We start from the raw sequence: 20,664 nt of genomic DNA on the forward strand, positions 1-20,664 counted from the left end.
AGTTTTTCGGGTGTTACAGTACGTTGTATAGGCATGTCACCCATTGTAGCGGCGTGCATGAGACATAAACTCATAAATCCTCCTAAAATCGCCCATAACACCGTCAAACCTTGACGTTCCAACCCACCACCTTCACACCAAGTTTGATATCGGGGAAAGGATTGGATAGATAGAATGCTTAAGCAAAGTTGGTTTTCCTTTTAGCTAAGACGTTAAGGAGTCCGTAGGATTTCTCGGAAAGAATTTAGGTGAGTAGAACTCCGATATGGGAAAGTGGTGAGCGAGATGGGAGAGAGACAATCGAGATTTGCTATGTATCCCAAATACATGCGAATCTACTTGAATACAATGTATCTAGAACAAATTAATTACACCTAAATTTAACCTCATGTATCTAGAAGCACCAAAATCTGGTAAGATGCACGCGTAAGATTGCAAAGTAGAATATATCTAAGTTATTATCTCCTAAACTAGAGAGATTTATATAAATTGTCAATATATATATATATATATAATATTCTGTTTGACGTATATTCAAGTGAATATTAGTATGGTCCTTGTTTTCTACCTAACATCAAAGATAATGCACATAGCCTATGATATTTAAAATCTGTCTCTAGCCTTCTTCAAGTAATTAAACCTACCAATCTTTACTCACTCTATTCATGGGCAAGGTCAGTGCTCTTCCATCTATTCATTCATCGTGTAGTACTCATTTAATAAGTATTTATTTACTCTGTTGAAATAATTATTGCGTCAGGTCAGGTTTATTCATAACGATACTAATTAGCCTGCTAGTTTGTTATTTTATTTTCTTCCTAAATCCTATCTATAACATATAAAAATATATCATTATAATTTCTTTTATAAAAATAGGTTTTCCCACCCTAGTATCAAATTTGGGTTTACAAAAAAACGTTCTGCATCTCCTAAAGGATATCTATTCTCTAGGCAAAGAAAAGTCATCCCCTTTATGAGGTTTCGAACTCAAGTTTAGAACCTAATTATTAACACTTGAAGGAGTCAGTTTAAAAAATTCAGAACCCATAAAACTGAAATCCTGACTTCGGCTCTGATAGTCTCCTAACTAAAATTTTCCTAACTACAACTTCTCTTCTTTTGTGATAATAAATCTTTAATCTTAAAGCAATAAATGCATGATAGGGTAACATAGGGGATACGCACTTTGAGAAGCATTCCTATTTTCTTCTCCAACAAATCAAGAAAATGCTTTCAACTATCATGAATCACCTCAAAACTCAACCTCTCTTTGTTCTCCTTCTCTCATTCATTGGATTCATCTCCTTCTTAAAAAGCTTCATCATTTTTCTCAAATGGATTTTCTTTACATTTTTAAGAACTCCAAAGAATCTTGTCCAATCTTATGGCTCTTGGGCACTCATCACTGGCACAACTGATGGAATTGGAAAAGCTTTTGCTTTTCAACTTGCACAAAAAGGTCTCAACCTAATATTAGTAGCAAGAAATTTAAACAAACTACAACAAGTGTGTTATGAAATCCAAACTCAAAATCCAAATATCAAAGTCAAGATTATTGTTGTAGACTTCTCTTTTAATGTTACTAAAGAGATTCAAGAAATGAAAAAGGGCATTGAAGGATTGGACATAGGTGTTTTGATTAATAATGTTGGTGTCACATATCCAAGAGCCATGTTTTTTCATGAGGTAGATGAGAACATATGGAAAAATATAGTGAAAGTAAATTTGCAAGGTAATGAATTGTGTTATCATTTCATCTTACATCTTAAATAAATTGCATATATCAAACTTTTAATTGGTAAGTTATTTTCCAAGTCATGTGGTTAGCTCCCTTCACGTTTGAGACTTGAATCTAAGATCCATTACCTGCTCTGATATATTGTATTTTTATTTAAGAGGAAGGGATAAGAAAAAAATATGTTTTTTATTTATTTAATTATATCTTCAACGAACAGGTACCACCTTAGTGACGATGGCGGTTTTACCAGGAATGATAAGTAGAAGAAAGGGTGCCATAGTGAATATTGGGTCTGGTGCTTCCATTGTTGTACCTTCTCATCCTCTTTTCTCCATCTATGCTGCAACTAAAGCGTGAGTCCTTCTTTCCATTTTATTTCTTTTCATGCATGACATGTGAACGAACATATATCTCGAGTCTATTCATCTCATTTTAATTTGTTTGTCTTATTTTTTAAAATCTATTGTAAAAAGATTATTACTTTATCATGTTTTAATCAGTCAAACTAAGATAAGCAAATTGAAACGAAAAGTGTATATATAAATTTTCAAGTCTTATCCATTCATTGAGGTGTATAACTTTTTTGACATGATATTAGAAGTGGACTTCTATTAATTCTTAATTTAGCATTATTAATTTGATTTCCTTTATTATATTGTATATACGGCCGATGCACGCTTTAAATTGTCCATATTTAGGTGTATGATGAAGTGTTCGAAAAACTCCACATTTGAACTACTATATATAGTACTTGTTTTCCTATATATTATCCGCTCTATTATTTTAAAAATAGATTTTTATTTTTAACTTTTAACATATTAAAGAAGGATAATTATTTTTTTCACATTTTAGTTTTAGTGTGAATTATTTATTTTTAAATTAATTTTCAAGATTTAATACTAAATATCTAGTAGGAGTAATGTGATAAATTAATAATCATGTCAATCATTATTTTTTTTAATAGTCGAATCAAATTTAAATATATATGACAAGTAAAAATGATAATTCTTTAGGATTTGGAATTTGATAGATCAGGAATTTAATTAGTTTTTAAGTAAATAATGAATGCCTCTGCTTGGTGTTTTATGGAAAGAGGTGGAGATATTTACCTAAATTCAATTAAAAGCTTGAAAAAGCTTTTTTACTTCTACACTCCTCTTTTCTATTCTACTTCTAGTCTAAAATAATTATTTTGACATTTTTTTGTATGGTTCAAAATGAGTAAATTTTTCGAAGCTCAAATATATATTGATTTTTTAAAAGAAAATATTCCTCTCTTTAATCAACTTTTCAACTATCTCTAATTGTAAGAAGAGTTTAGGAGGAAATAAAAGGATAATATTGATAAATTATTAAAAGCTTGTTTGGATTGACTATTTTAGATATTTTAAAGTTAAAATAGTTTTCAAGTATTTTATAGTATTTGACTAAATTTTTAGAAGTGTTTTAAAACACTAGTTTTGAAGCTAAAATGAAAAAAAAATCAATAAAAAATTTCACGGACAAGGGAGATACATGCTTGAAATTAGGAATTAAAACCTTAATATGATTTCAAACCCCCTAATATAAATCATTAAATCAATTTCCAGACTTGTGTTTAAGGATTCAAGCTCTAAATATATGCATAAAAACTATTTTTTTGAAAAAAAAAACTATATATACACAATATAATTTTCTATCAAAAAAGAATTTCTGAACACCTTCAGATCCGGCCTGATTCCTCCCTATATGCGATACTCTTCAAGGACCATATCTGTCACATTTAGAATGTTGTGTCATTTTCTCTTCTTGCACCATGTTTTATCGACTTGTAAGCCCCCAACCACCAAAACCCCTCTCCATCAATTCTTTATTTAATCGTTCAACGAGTTATATTTGCCTCTGTATTCTAAAAAAATGTTATATTTATCACTTACTTGTTTTTTGATATATTTATCTTTACTATTCTATTTTAGGTATATATTTACTCTTAAACTATCAACTTTCATGTCAACAACCTTATTATCTTACGTGACATCTATGTGACACTTGTATAGATATAGTTTTAATATTAATTAAAATTTTCCCTCAATATAATTCTTCTACCCAACTCAGCTTAAACATAAACGTTATATTTTGTATCTTCATTGTCTGTATTTTCCCTATCCATGTAAGATTTGAAGAGTAGTACTTGTTTTGCTTTAATAATCCTATTATTACGAGTGCCTCTTCTTGGTGTTTTATGGACAAATTAAGGTGGAGATATTTACTTCAATTCAATGAGAGAATATTGAAAATACTCTTAAATTCGATGTGAATTGAAAATATTTATAAATTCGTCAAGTTTAGAAGTGTTTCCAGCACTGTTCTCGGCTTTTTATTAAGAGTCTTATGTTTCCACAAGAATTTGAGACCACTTGCTATGTCATGTGGCAGATCCGGGGAGGAGGAGTGTATTGAAGTTTAGTTAGTCAAGCAAATGAGTGTTTTTAAGACTGTCAATATTGCGGGATGAAACTCTTAATTTATGCCAAGTTCAGGAGTATTTATACTTTTCACACATCCGATTAAAGCTTTTTTGCTTCTAGACTCTTTTTTTTTCTTGTCTATATGATATTACTTTTCAAGGACCACACTCATAGAAGTGTCGCATTTAAACAAAAACTAAAACTTTGTCTCTTCTAGTGTCTTGTAAGTTGTAAGCCCCAACCACCAAAACCCTTCCTCCATTAATTCTTTAGTTAAACTTTACGCTTTCAATATGATGAACTTGGATATTGATTTTTGAACTTTTTAAATAAATGAAATATTATTACTATAGACGTTAGTTGGAAATACTATTTATTTATTTTTATTTCTGAGATACTACAATAGTACTCCTTTAATTTATTTGACAATACTCAATTTTTGTCAATTCATATTTCGATCTGTTTATTTGGTATGATGTTTAAAAAAGTAAATAAGATTTTTGAATATTATAATCTTAAACTAAAAAGATGTAAAATATATCAAAATAGTATTTAATCTTATAATTTTAAACATATCATATTAAATATAAAAATTACAAAAAAAATTAAGAATATAAAATAAACTTTTTTCTTTTTGTAAGGAGCAGTCTCATTCGCATCTAATGCTACAAGTCAAAGTCAAAATAACATTTAACTACTATGCCGGCCGTTTCATGTTGACTTAATAATTCATTTATGAAAGCTTTAATTCAAAATATATTTTTATTAAATTAATCTGATTAATAATATGATTTAAATTTCTAAATTTAATTATTACACTTTTTGTTTAGTTGTCATATTGTGCTTGTTTATAATAATAATAATTAAATTAGTTAATTTTTAAAGCTAAATTAGATTACATTAATTTGATATTTTAAAATAAAATTTTTGATATACAAAAAGTACTATACACTGTAATTTTTTCATATAAATGTCATTTTTTTAAATCTTAAAATATTAATCAAATTTAGATCATTTGACTCTCAAAAAAGAAAATTGTGGCAACTAAAAAGGAACGGTAAGAATACTATTTTATGTAGTCAAATAGTACTCGGATAAAATTGATCGAAGAAAGTAGAAAAATACTTTTAAAAAAGTCAAAATTATGTACATAAAAATTGCATTTAATTATTTGTCTTGATTTTTTTTTTTTAAATAAAATATTTTAACAATGTTATTTTTATATTTAATGTATATTATTTACATACATCCCAACATCTATCTACTTTTTGACCAAAAAAATAAAACCTATCTAGCATAGTACATTGAAGATCATAAAGTTTAAAAATATCTTAATATACTACATACATTTTAAATTTTAAATTTTAAATTCTAACTCATAAAATTTATTTTTAACAAATTAAACAATTGAAATAGAAAACCCTTAACTAGTTGGAGGGGTGGTCCTATAGGTTTTAGGTGGCTTGCTGCACGCACACGACAGGCTTTGACTTTATGTATACTTAGATGTGGATCAATCGGATGTATGTGTATTCGTTAATTTTGAAAAAAAATTATTTATATATTGTATATTGCTTAGAGAGTAAGGTAAAAAAGTAAAAGTGTTGTATTGCTTCTAAATCATAATGAATTAATTTAATTTCCAAACAAAAACGAATAGGTTCTTTAGAGATTAATCTTATCTCACATTATTATGTACTGCATGAATTTGATTTATGATGTATTATCATATTAACTAAGATTGAATAAAAATATTAATTACAGGTATATCGATCAGTTTTCAAGATGTTTATACGTTGAATACAAACACCATGGTATAGATGTGCAGTGTCAGGTACTAATATTAACTCATAATTTCCACTTCTTTTACTTGCAATTACTTTAAAAGAAGTAATTAACTTGACCATATTTATGTCTACAATTACGCATAGAATTAATTATCATTTTTTTTCTACCATACAACTCTTTAAGTATTATTTTAGTATTTTTTTGTACTATTACCTTATATGATTAGTATGCAACTCAAGCAATTAACATGTCAGCTCGCGTTTGGACATGAGAATAAAGTCATGATTTCAAATCAACATTTGGATATGTCATCTGGATAATGATTTGAAATTATGATTTTTAATCTCAAATTCTTCAAACCTAAAAAAACATAATTTGAGATTTCAAATCATGATTTCAATCTTTTTTAAAAAAAAATGTGAAACTTTACCTATTATTAGTCTATACATATTTTGTTTTTTAAAAGAAAACTATCATTTTAAAGTTTAAAAAAAAAAAAAATCATGCTCGGCGCGAAAATATTGTATGTACCATGTGAAGGGATTATATTAAGGATTAACTAGTTATTAATATTGTTGACTCGTGGATCTTTATAAAATTATGTATATTTAAAAGTTTTTAATCACAAACATTTATTTTCTCTCGTTTTATAATATATTCAGTATAAATTTTACAAGTAAGGTATGAGGATAAAGTTAATATATATGTTAATTAGGTACCATTATATGTTAAAACAAAGATGACTTCAAGAGTTGCAAGCATAGAGAAATCATCATTGTTTAGTCCAACCCCAGAGAAGTATGCAAAAGCAGGAGTAGCACAAATAGGATATGGTTGGAGGAGCATGCCTTATTGGCCACATTCAATTCAATGGTGGTTTGCTTCTTTGTTGCCTCAATCTCTTCTTGATGCATGGCGCCTCTCCATTGGCCTTAATAGGAGGATTAAAACTTAATTGCCTTCATAAATGGTGTTTACAAGCATAATCTTCAATAAATTAAATGTATACAAGATTGATATTCGTCCTTTTTGAAGTATAAAATGATGTTTTTATCAAGAGGAGTAAATAGGCATTGTGCTTTTTTTCCTTAGCCAAGATTTTGTTCTACTGAATTTCATGACAAGGTTTTCAATGAAGTAATAATTAATGTGTATTACAATGTAGATATACTTTTTTTTCTCGCTAGATTTTTCCTGATAAGATTTAACGAGGCATATTATGTGTAACTAGACATCGGCATATTATCTGTAACTAGACATCAGGAGAAGTGTTGTAAAATACATTCGCTTTAGTTGTCCACTGCATAATTACAAATATAATCAACTTCCCCCCTATTCATTACCTTTATTCTTGTTAGCTTACATTTTCATAACCTCCTCAATTATCTCTGATGCTTTATGTTATCTTATTATAACTCTCTGTGTAATAGTATTAAGGGATCCCTAGTATTAATGGGCATGGTAAATGAGATTGATATACTTGAACATTTGCATACGTGTACACTTAAAATTTAAGGGAGAATAATAAGAAAAAACTATCATATCTTATATCTATATTTTTTGTCTACAATATGCTTCAATATTAGTTCCAACTTACTCTTCTTCTTTTTCAAAATATTGCCTTCATTCATGATCGAAGAGTACAAAAGGTTAAAAATTGAGTTAGGCATCCTAAACTATATACAAGATCATTGAGATGATGCTAGTATATATGTATTACTCCTACCCAAAAAGGTCTTAATAGTCGTGAAATCTAAGGGGTTCATATTTGAAATAAAATATTATGACTGTTGTGATATCTTTCGATCTTAATTATTATTTTTTCGACATAAATTCTATTGTCTACGATAATTTTTATGAATTTTTTGTAAGTAATAATGCAATGTACACACAATAATCATTTGTTCTTTTAATATATATTTATCCCTCCATTCACTTTTACTTGTCCCCTGTTTCAAATCCTTTTAACTTATCGCTCTTAACATATCAAGAAAAGACAATTATTTTCTCTCATATTCTATAGTTAGTATTAACGAGTATTTATTGTCCAAATCATTTTCCAAGACTTAATATTAAACTTCAATTAGTAAGAATAATGTAGTAAACTAGTCATGTCAATTGAGTATTATTTTTATAATAGACATGAAAAAAATCCAAAATATGACTAGAAAAAACGAATGAAAACAATATTAATTTATGCATGTTCAGGTGCAAAACACATACACTTAACTAGTATATCGATAACAAGTTTAGAGGTAAAAATTTCCTAATAATTCCCTATTTTATAGGATTTGGGCTGTTGATAAAGCAAGTCCGGCCCATTAATTTGTTGGCGGCAAAACCCCTTTTATCGGCCGTTAAACCCTTCACTTTCTGTAATAGCCTCCTCGGAGCTAAAACCCTTCGGCTATTTCTGCTTCTGATCGTCAGATTTTCCGGCCGTCGTGGGTGGCGGCGCAATCATGGTGAAACGACGTCGCGAAGAAATTGATTCCGATGGAGCAACGGAAACGGAAAATACGACGTCGTACAAAACGGTTTTCATAGATACCAACCTTGATACCCACTTGGCTGTAATTGTCTCCGATTCCGATAATATCTCCGATCTTAAAAGTAATTCCCCTTTTTCCATCCATCTAGATTCTAGCTCTATCTGTTTGTTGGCTCTCTCTGTGTGTAGGTTAACAAATGCACTAAACTAACAACTGTTGCACATCAATCCCAAAATTGTTAAAATTTATGGTATAAATCCTCTGCACTATTTTGATATCATGTTGTTATAATAGCCTAAATTGCTTGAAAGAGTAAAAGTTTATAGGATTAGAAAAGAGGCATATCAATTGCTCTTTCACCACTTTGCGTATAATTCTTGGTTAATTTTGTATTTGTAGTATGAGATTTTACTGAAAATTGTTGATATTTGAGCAAGGAATGCTATACGAAAAAGCTGTTTGACTGATATACATCATGCTTGTGTTATGCAGAAAAGGTCGTGTTTGAACACTTAAGGTGTTTTCCTGAAATGAGTGAGTTGAAGATTTCTTCTGTGAAGGTTTGTTCCTCTCCAGCTCACTGTTTTTGTGTATATTTCTTGTGTCATGACACTTTTCATAATTCCTATTAGGTGAAACGAAAAAGACATTACTATCATCTGCCTGACACTATGCTTGTTAGAGGTGTTTTTGAGGGTACCAAGAAGGAATGGTTCCTTTCTGTTGATGCTTCTAGATTTCAATGCCTTGAAAATGACCAAGGGTTACTTTGCATCGCGTATCCGCAAATTGAAGCTGAAAATCTTCTCCCATGTGATTCAATCAATGCAATGGATAAGCAGAAGGTTTTTGATACTACCGAATCTTACCCAGCTAATGGGAACTTGGCATCTAGCTCCATCGTGAAACACAAGGAAGTTGCCAAGGTCATAGGTGAATTCAAGAGTGTGAAGCGAACGGGTAATTCACAAGAATTTTCTCCCAGCTCTGGTCCTGTGGCTAAGAAGCGTAAAATAAAGCACAAAGAAGACGGAGTCAACCACCCGGTAACAGTTACCAGCGCTTCAAATCATGGCATAGATAATGGTTCTGAATTTAAAATTATTGGAAATGATACTACTTTGACAAATTCTAACGAAGGAGAGCGGGAAAATATAAACTTGAAACTGGTAGATGTGAGTGCTGAACCCTTAATAAACCAACGTTCTGATCCCAGTAAGGTGTCAAAATTGGGAATGAAGAAAAGCAGGAAGGGTGGGGCAAGTGCTGAAATCTCTGGTGTGCAGGATGAGCTATGTGGAGATAGGAACAATGATGCACTTGGTGAAATATCACACTCTGGGACTCTTGCAAATAAGGTTAAAATTTTAGGTTGCAAGGAAAGCAGTGGGGCTTCCACCGAGTTCAATCATAGGGATAGCTTGAAGATCACAATTCCAGAGAACTCCACAGCAGGTAAACCAATAAAGGCAGCTTTAGCAGAAGAAACATTAGGGGACCAATCTGTGAGAACAGATACAACCCATAAGAAGAGGAAGAAGAAAAATAAGAAGGGGAAAGACTCATCCACGTGCCATGATGAAGTAGCCTGCATGGCTCTGGGTTCCACTGATAAATTTGTGGGAACTAGGGGATTAGAGCAAAAGGAAGGAGTTGAAATGAAGATCTTTGACAAGTTGACTGATGTTGACTCTACTATTCATGCTACTCAATCTAGACTGAAAGAAACATCTCTTGTTAAAGATCATGCGTCAAACAAAGAGTGTCCAGCACCAGTCAGTAAGGGTATTTGTGAAATGAATTTAGTTGGCCAACCTATTCTTGAATCCAATGTCTCTGGAGACAATGAACTTGGAATTGATGTTGCTAACACAACTGGAGAACAGGAGCTGATACCGAACTGTGATTTTGAAATGCCCATGAGTGAAAAGTTAAGCGATCCAAGTACCAGGGGTCCAGTGCCTTCCTACCAGTTGGGAGAATTACAAGGAGCATCAGAAAATAGCTTTGGGAGGAAGAGAAGCAGGGCCAAGAAGTCAACTTCTCATCAGGAGTTAGATATGAAAAATATTGTTGGGGCTTCTCAAAATGCTTATGCATCTGACCAAGATATAGTCTGTAATGATGGTTCAAGTGATGCAACAACAAAGGTTGGTAGTATGCCAAAAACTGATGTGGATCATATAAATGAAATAGGGATCGAAGGCAAGTTGTCAGTTACTCAAGGTGCTGAGACATCCCCTCTTTTAGATAACAATGAACCAACTGGGGATACTAAAGAACAAGTTCTCTCAGCAAAAAGGGAATTGGATGACAAGGAGAACATTGAATCTGGAAATGCTAGCAGCATGAAGCGAAAGAAAAAGAGTCAGAGGAAATCTGCTGAAAAGATTCCTGTTAAATTAAACGGAGAGGATGGCAGTACGGTGAACTGCCCCTCTTTAGCTGAAGGGATTGGATCTACAACTGATCCTGTAATTGGGCAGAGTAAGAAAGGTGAAATTTCGTTTGATGCTGAAGTGCTGCAGATTAGTCTAAATACAGAGGTGAAAGGGTTGCCTCAAGTTCAATCTGCAGCATGCAGATCTTCGGATACTTCCAAGGCAGAAATGAACATCAAGGAAGTGGAAACTATCTCGACAGCTCCCTCTGGTGTGAAGGTTGCTGAAGGACATGGAAACTCTGGTCAACGTAAAAATAAAAAAACAAAAATGGAGGTTTCCACTCATATTAATGATGTTTCATGTGCCCCTTCAGCAATGCGTGATACTTCTGTTAATCATTTCGTTGAAGGGTCTAATCAAGATAAAAATGCAATGCCTGCCAGCAAAAGAAAGGGAGCATCAGAACAAGTGTCAAAGAGTACCTATGCTGTAGGTTCTCAACACCAAGTTGAGAAAGCAACCTGCACTGAGCCACAACTTCTGCTCGTTGAGGAGAAGGGAAATGAGGTTGAGCATTTGCAGCTTAACCAGACTGATAAAAATCAGGAGACTCTGAGCATTTCAGAAAAGAGGCTAAAAACGAAAACCAAAAAGAGCCAAAGTTCTAAGAAGAGCAAATCCATTTTGTCTATTCAAGATCAGGAAGGCAGTCACAAAAACTTAAAAGCTTCAAATGATAATCTGGAAGATGTGAACCCTCTGCCAGAGCCAATGGAGATGGATGAGTCAGGTAAAAATATTCATGTTGATCAGTATGGTGGTAACAAGTTGGAAAATCAGAGTAATTCTGGTATTCATTCTGACTTCGAGAGTTCTAGGGAAGATATCAATGCTGACTCATTTCCAGTGCCATCACATGCTTTAACTAAGGGTGCGTTAGAGGAGATGCACGAACCTCATGTAAATACTGATAAGAGTGACGCCATAAACTTCAAGCAATATTTTGTTCCTGGCCAACAAGGAGAAGCTGCATCAAAGAAACCAATGAAACCAAACAGAGACACAAAAGCTAGCAGAAAATCTAAGGGTGGTATGACTTCTAGAGGATTTTCGGAAGATATCTCGAAATCAAGAATTGAGGTGGCGCTTCCGAGTCAGGGAGATAAAACACTCGAAGAAGCTGGAAAGCTTGCAACTTATGATGCTCCTACTTACAAGAAGAAAAATGAAGAATCTATGGACGAATCTAGGTCCAGCTCCAGCTCAAAAGGTCCTGGCAAATTCCTTGAGGACAATAGACAGCAAACAGGTTCAGAAATTCAAAGTTTGTCTACCACAAATACAAAAATTAGGACTGCAAACATCGAGGATTTTACACAACCAAAGAAAGGACTGCTTCCTAATCCAGGGCCTAAGTTTGGGGATAGTAGATCGAGAAGGTCCGACAGTAAAGAGGGTGGAGATTTTGATTCTACGACTGACACTCTATCGGATTCATCTTCTTCTGGCAGCTCAGTTGAAGGAAGTGAAATAAGTCAGGCTTCAACTCCAGAAGGTAAAATTACAAATTTGATTTGCTTGTTTTTTCTTTTCATGTCTTGACATTCCTTTTTGTTATTCCATCGACCTTCACAAAAAATTTGAGACCTTTTACTCAAACAAAGCTGTGTTACTCATGTTAGGCTGGTAAACCATCTGTGAGGCATGGTGTAATATCCTATTATTTAATTAATTGAAAATGTTGCTAAACATAAGATCCGGCAACATAAGCACACAGTCTTGTATGTTCTTATTCTGTTTTGCATCCACACAAATTTGAGACCTTTTACTTGAACAAAGAAATGTTACTCATGTTAGGCTGATTGACAATCTGTGAGGCTCGGTATAATATCCTATCAAACCAATTGAAATTTTTTTGCTAAACACAAGGTTAGTCAACATAAGCATTGAGTTCGGGGTCGGCAATGCTTTTAATTTCCAAACAGCACCTAATTCAATTCTCTCACTCAATCGCCCTCCCCTTGCAGTAAACTGTTGAAAGGAAAAGAGGAAGTTCTTCATTTCTTCTTTGTGGTCGTGGACTTGGTCATTCCTATGGCATGCCAAAATCATAATTCTGAAGATTTAAATTGTATTAAGGACCCCTTATTTCTCTATGGATAAATAATAAATGAAATATATATATATATATATATATATTTCAAAATACATTTCATGATTTCCTGTTTCTCTCTATCTTCATTCCTTTTATAAGCTAATTTCTACTTTCTATGTTGACTTGGTAGGAGCTAATGTTGCAAAAAACAATGCTGCTGCTGCTGGAAAGCATAAGCTCAAATCAAAGTAAGTGAGATCTCTTCATTTTTCCCTTAAGACCTTTGTCAAACATGGTTCTTTTCTAATGGTAGATCATTGATTATGAACCAGTCCTCTATGATTTACCTTGTTTACAAGTTCTTGCGACTAAATAAGTCAATAGATCTTTTTTTTGTTTTGTTTTTTGGTTGGGGGTGGGGTGGGGGTATTCCGAGTATACATGCCCATGGGCAATTGAGGGTTCTCCGGGGGGTATGCATCCATGGCTGAACTTTTTTTCCTACACTTTGTTCTATATTTTCCTCTGAAACACTAGGCGGTAGCTTGATCTGGTGGAGAAAACTTAAGCTATGATCTCTTAATGTTGCCTATTTATCATTTTATCAAAAAGAGAACATTGCTCTATTTTGTCATCATGTCACTTGTGCACAACAATGAATGATCAATCTATGATTGGTAAAAACTGTTAATGACAGGTGGAGAAAACTTGAAGATGGCATGTTTCCAAAGAGATACTCTAGAGTCTAGTCATTGAGATGTGAATATTTAGATAACTCTGGTGTTAGAGCAAATCGTTTTAGTACATTTTGAATTAGACAATGAGTTTTTCTAAGTTATATGTGGACTTCTTTATTTGTCACATTTCTGGTGCTTATGATCACACTGAATATTCCAACAGCTTTTTAGGTGAGGCCCTAACCATGGAGATGATTCTGAGAAACTCTAGCCGTTTCAAAAAGGCTAAGGTTTCAGCTGCTCAATCTCAAGATGAAGAAAGTCAGCCTGTCGATGTTGTCCCTGATAGTCTAGCAGACACTCAGAATGAGAACTCCTCCTCTCTTTTGTTGCTATTGAAATGACCCTCCCAATATTTGGTACACAATCACCTCTCCATCGTCTGTCACCTGGGGCTCTTCAAAGCAACAAGAAAATAAAAAAGAACAAGGAGAAAAATGCTTTTTGACTGTATGTATGTTATGTATTATGAGAAAAATCCTATGCACATGCCCTGATTTTGGTTCTCTGATATTGAAATTTTGTCGGGTCTTGTTATGTTGTGTAATTGTAATTCATTCAATTGAAACTCAAGAGAGATTGCTTGCTGTTAGGGGGGTTTGCTGGTCTGCTTTTTAAACATTTTGATTCGGTATTTTTGGTATTAAGGGTCATTTGGCCATGTGATCAAGTTGAAGTTTGGTTTGGACGTACAATTTTTAAGTTGTATTTCTTGTCTATAAACATGAAAATCTCATAAGTTGTGAAAATTATCAAGATTGTTCCAATTCTTTGTACAATTTTAACAATTAAGTAAAAGTACATAACAAAATGTTTAATAATTACAAAGCTATTCTAAGAAAAAGTATATTTATTGATCGAATTTTAATTCAATAAGAAAATAAATTCCTGCTAACTAATTTTTAAAGTACACAAGAGCGTTAGAAATTAGAAGGACTTGAGGAATTTCATACTACATATTCAGTTCTCCTTTACCTCTATATGTATTTTTTAAAGGATAATGTCAAATGGCCAGAAAATTTTAAAAGTGTATAATATTTTATTTTTATTTTAAAATAAGTTGATTTTTTTTTCATATTTTAATAAAAATGTATTAAAGTTAAAAGGGTAAAAATATTCAAAAAGATAAAATAACATAGGTAAAATACCTTTCTGACACTAAATTTTCTGGTCAAAATTTCTTTTTTTCCTTTTTTAAATTAGAAAAGTCAAAAAGAAAAAGTCAGAAATCAATTTAAGCGCAGCATTTATGGCCGAAAGTGATGTCGATAATTAAGGGCGTGTTTAGTGGGAGAATGTATTCCTACAAATTAAAATGTTTCTTAAATAAATAACTGATTTTTTTAAATTTTAATGTTCTATAAGTTAATAAAAAATATTATCAGAAACAATTATATATAATCATAATCTACTAAAATGTAAATGACATTTGGTAAGAAGTATTGATGGGTGATACAGTTGCTCAAATTTATTTTTAAGTCAGTTTTTCACTTCTGAAAGTGTTTGACAAATATAAAAAAATAACTTAAAATAAGTCAAAAATGAATTAAAATAAGTTAGAAAGTGTTTGACAAAGTCAAAGATGACTTAAAATAAGTTAAAAATCAAAATTAGATCTCCCTCTACTTTTTTTTTAAAACTTAAAAGTCATTTCAATTTGATTATTTTATTTTTGACTTTAAAATTACTTTTTAAATCAATCTAAACGGACTAGTCTAAGGGTAGGATGATCAAGAAATGTGGATTGAGCACGTTTGAGCGGTGAAAAAAGACAAATAAACTTGCTATATTACTTAGGAGTATTAAATTTATTTTATAAATTATTTTACTTGTTTTCTTAAAAAAAAATTAAAATAAATTTGAGTAAATCTAAGATGAAAAAATTGAAAAACTCTTTATGAAACACGCAAAATCATAATCAAAGCTTGTGCCTTTGATTGTCACCATTCCAAAGATTTAGAACAAATATTTTATCTGTTCTAAAGTTATATGGTGTATTTTGATTTATCACATAATAAGTATATAAAGTTAAATGTTACATTATTATTATTTTTAATTTCATTGCTGTTTCTTCATAGTTCTATATTGGCATAAAAGAGAAGAATTACAATAGGTTCGACGATAAACATAAAATTATTATATATATCGTTGGAAAATATGATGCACGTCTAATGCTTAAGAAACTAATATATTTTTTATAATATTAGATTGATATGAACATATAAATTAAATAATATGGACAATGACAACATAGATATATGAACATTGTAAATTTGCATGGGATTGGATCCTAGTTGTATTATATAACACTATTTTTCTCACTATCCCATGCCAAAAGAAAAGAAGAGAATACCAATGAAGCTTTTTTGTATCTCTCGTTAAAAAAGATAGCAGGAAAGTAATAATAATAATATTGATAAGAAAAATTAGGTTGCATTCGATTGTTTATTGATCTTATATCAGTATATTTTTCTATTTAAGTTCATGTCCTCCGTAAGCTACAAGTGTATTATGTCTTATCTAATTACCTCTCTCAATCTTATTCCACCTACGACCTCTCTTCATGCCCCACCATAGTCAGTCTCGCACACCCCCTCATTGAGACATTTATACATCTTCTTTTCACACATCCGAGTCATACTATCTTAGTCTCGCCTTCCTTATTTTATCAATCACATAATGGAGTCCCACCTTGTCGTATTTTATTCATAATCCTAGCTATATCTTCTTATATGTCTGCACGCATTCATCTCAAAATCCTTATGCTACTTTAATTTTATAAACATGTGAATTCTTAATCGATCAACACTGCGTTCATACAACATATATGAACATCATTGATCTGACCACCTAAATGTAGGTAAATATCATCCTTGCAAATTTACTACATATATTAATAAGAGATTTTGTTTCTTTTTAGGATTTGAGTGTTTGTAGTTTTAGATGTATTTATATACATGAAAAAATACNCATTCTTAATCGATCAACACTGCGTTCATACAACATATATGAACATCGTTGATCTGACCACCTAAATGTAAGTAAATATCATCCTTGCAAATTTACTACATATATTAATAAGAGATTTTGTTTCTTTTTAGGATTTGAGTGTTTGTAGTTTTAGATGTATTTATATACATGAAAAAATACAAGACATCAATCACATAATTGAGTATATAATAATAAATATAGACAAATTGCCATAAGACAATGATATTATGGCTTCAGAGGAAACCTCAATTATGATAGTAATTTAAATTCATTAAGCAGGAGTTGAAGAAATTTCACTCTTTCAATATATTTCTTTTATATAATATACTAGTATACGTGCTCGCGCATTGCGCGGATGATTTAAAATGTAATAATTTTATAATTAAAAATAACTAATAAAATGTATAATGCACTTAAATAATATATTTAATTTATTGTAATAACAATAATAATACAAATCATTAACTTGTGTATTTAAGCAATATTAAATTAATATCATTAGTACACAATTTAATTTATTATATTAAAATATTATATATATATATATATATAAATTATTTTTTTATGTAGTTTGAATAAAAAAATTATGTTAATAATTTATCAATTCTAACCTTCCATATGAAATATTTGATATCATAAGACTAAATAACATGTTGAAATATTTTATATATGTTTATTCAAATTTAAAAGATTCAAAATATTATTTATTGTATTAATTTGTGTAAAATATAATATAAAATTAAAAATAATCTTAATTAGTGCAATCACTATATTAGATTTAATCAATGTATGTAGATGATATATTAAATTTTAATTTGAATTATATCAGAAAACGTATGGATATAAATGAGAGGATGTTTATTTGAATTTTATCCAATAAAGCTTATTATATGTAATTATAGTTATCTTTGAATTCAAATTTAAAAAGGTAAAAATTGAAAATTAAAAGTTTATCGTATATTTTAAAATCACTATTTTCAACTTAATTTAATGTTGTTATATAATATTGGGAATAGTCTTAAATTTGCTAAATGACTTATAATAGTGATATTGTTCAAGATAGAATTTAACGCTAGCTAGATCATAAATATTATGTATCTTAAATTCAAAAGTTAAATTTTATTTCTCATAAAATTATTTTCCAATTTTGAAATTTGATTGTCCTTTAAAAGTAATATTATGAAAACATAACTTAATACCTTCTATGTTTATGATAGTGATAAAGACTATCATTTAATAATTTTTACTATGACGATTCCTCATGTATCTTGTGCTAAGGTTGAAAATTTGTAAAAATAAATAAATAAATAATAATAATAATAAACATAGAAGACATTAAATTATGTTTATTTTAACATTATACTTGGATTATTATTATTATTATTATTATTATTATTATTATTATTATTATTATTANATACGCCATGTTACGACTAGGGGGTACTCTCGGGTCGTGACAATAGGTTATATCTTATTAAAAAAATATTTATTTTAAAATGCAAATAAAAAAACCTGAAATAAAATTTAAAATATTAAATAATATTTAAATGATAAATTTTAAAAGAAACTTCCATACATGGGGTTTTTTAAAGAAATAATTTTAATTTAAAAGTTCTTCAATTTGTTTAGAAGTAGGAGTGTCATGGGAGGTTTTAAAATTCCCGATTTAGTTGGGTAATTATTTTTTTTACAAAATAAATATTAAAACACCATATTTTTTTTCCATACGTGTTTTTTTAAAAAATAAATAAGTTTAATTTAAACGTTTTTCAATTTGGGTTAGAAGTGGGAGTGTAATGGGAAGTTTTAAAGCATCCTAGTTAGTTGGATAATTATTACTATTTTTTTCAAAATAATATTAAAACGACATATTTAGTTGGCTGTTTTTTAAAAAAAAATTAATACATTAATATATTATTATTATTATCATTATTATTAGTTCTTTTTTTTTTTACGTATACGTAAAGATAGAACATAGATTATGTTTTATAAGAAAAAAACTGATATAAAAGTTAAAATATTCAATAATATTTAAATATTTAAATGATAAATTTTAAAAGAAACTTCCATACCTAGCTTTTTTAAATAAATAATTTAAATAATATTAATTTAAAAGTTTTTCAATTTGTTTAGAAGTAGGATAAAACATAGAGATTATATGTTGTATTTTCCTTAAAAAAATATTTATTTTTAAATACAAATAACAAAAAAGAAATTGATATAAAACTTCAAAATATTAAATATTATTTAAATGATGAATTTTAAAAGAAACTTATATATGTAGGTTTATAGTATGAGGATATCTAATTAGTTTTAATAATTTAAATTAAGATAGTTCAAAGGATAATACTTGATAGTTCCATAAAATTAGATAATGCTTGATAGTTTTATAAAATAATTAGGCTCAAAAACTAAATTTTAGATGCAGAACTTCCGTGTGTTTTTTATTTTTATATTTTCAAAGTTAAAAATTTTTATTTTAAACTTGAAAACCAAAAAAATTAGCATTTCTATTTTGAAATTTAATTTAAGTATTTTTGTTTTTTTCTTTTAAAATCTTTTTTTAGGATTCGAAATTTTATAATAGTTACTGTTGTGTAAGTTTACACGTATACATAAATTTTAAACTAATTCCACTAATTTTGAAATAATTAACTACCAATACACCTCTTTTTTTTCAAAGACAATTTTATTATTTTTAAAAAATACTGCTTTTTTCTGGCGATGACATATATAGATTTTTAATCCTAAAAGTTACAGAAATATCTTGTATAATGCAAATCATCTCGTTGTAGGCATCCCCGTTTTGATAGTCTAAACTTGTATTATCTAAAAAGTCGAAATAAAATCATAAGTATTATTGTTTTAAGCAATCATAAATAATATATACATAAAATTATATAGTTAAAATCCGGAAACAAATTTACATCAATAACTAGTAGAAACTCTTTATAAGAATAAATACTATTAAGGAAGAACCATGTTCCAATAATACGGCTTTAATCTTTCTGTTTCATTGCAAATTTCTTTTGCAACATTTCCTGCGGCATTCCTAGACATTAGCTTGCATAAAAATTATATTGATAAAATTAATATTATATAGATTATTGATTTTACATGTCTTTAATCTAAGAAAAAACAATTTCATAAGAAAACCTAAAGAAAAAGAAAGAAATAGAAAAGCTTATATTTAAGAAAAAGAACAAGAAAAAGACCGACTATACCTATTTTATTTTATTTTTGCTTGTCTCATCACAATCCGGTAGTTTTCCTGTTTGGGAAGAGAAGAATGCTCTTTGTTGCCTTTTGCTTGTTTGTTAGAGAGACATCCTATTTATGCTCCTCAAAATGATGCAGTTGTGTTTTTGAAATTTAAAAGGGAAAAGGGACAAATATACCCCCGAACTATCATAAATGGTATGTCAATACCCTCCGTTATACTTTAAGGTTGTATATGCCCTTACCATCATTCTTTTGGGTTGTATATATCCTTGAATCTAACGGATGAACACGTGGTATCATCTAAATGATTGACCCGATTTTATTTATTTTTTACCCAAAAATTAAAAATGGACCCGACAACAACAACAACAACAACAACATACCCAGTGAAATCCCACTAGGTGGGGTCTGGGGAGGGTAGAGTGTACGCAGACCTTGTCACTACCTCGTGGAGGTAGAGAGGTTGTTTCCGAAAGACCCTCAGCTCAAGTACAACAAATCCAAGTTAAAGGGGAGGAAAACAGTGTACAAAACATACCATCCAATAAGAAAGATAGTGAATAATCAACAGAGGAGACAGTAGCCTCAATAGCACAATGAGAGAAGTGAAATGCGATAAACAACATAAGGCTATAGGTATCACAGACAAGAACTGCAAGTGCAAGGCTAAGACTACTACACACGCTAACAACCCAGACCCTCGCAAGAAAGGATAACACGCTAGCCCTACTACCCTTCAACCTTAATACGCGACCTCCACTCCTTCCTAT

At 30.1% G+C, this 20,664-nt stretch overlaps 2 protein-coding genes across 2 annotated transcripts; both read left to right on the forward strand.

Moving 5' to 3' along the window:
* Positions 1-1,170: 1,170 nt before the first annotated feature.
* On the forward strand, positions 1,171-6,931 carry LOC125866751 (very-long-chain 3-oxoacyl-CoA reductase-like protein At1g24470). Its single transcript, XM_049547095.1, has 4 exons — positions 1,171-1,732; positions 1,956-2,091; positions 5,950-6,019; positions 6,689-6,931. The coding sequence occupies exons 1-4, from the start codon at positions 1,228-1,230 to the stop codon at positions 6,926-6,928; spliced, it is 951 nt and encodes a 316-aa protein (XP_049403052.1). The 5' UTR covers positions 1,171-1,227; the 3' UTR covers positions 6,929-6,931.
* A 1,374-nt stretch (positions 6,932-8,305) lies between these two features.
* LOC125866720 (uncharacterized) lies at positions 8,306-14,212 on the forward strand. The gene is made up of 5 exons (XM_049547054.1): positions 8,306-8,586; positions 8,958-9,025; positions 9,098-12,404; positions 13,135-13,192; positions 13,845-14,212. Exons 1-5 carry the CDS (start codon positions 8,436-8,438, stop codon positions 14,023-14,025), a joined length of 3,765 nt encoding a protein of 1,254 aa, XP_049403011.1. The 5' UTR covers positions 8,306-8,435; the 3' UTR covers positions 14,026-14,212.
* Positions 14,213-20,664: the final 6,452 nt, after the last annotated feature.

Source organism: Solanum stenotomum, chromosome 6 (assembly GCF_019186545.1).
Source record: "Solanum stenotomum isolate F172 chromosome 6, ASM1918654v1, whole genome shotgun sequence".
Taxonomy (NCBI): Eukaryota; Viridiplantae; Streptophyta; class Magnoliopsida; order Solanales; family Solanaceae; genus Solanum; species Solanum stenotomum.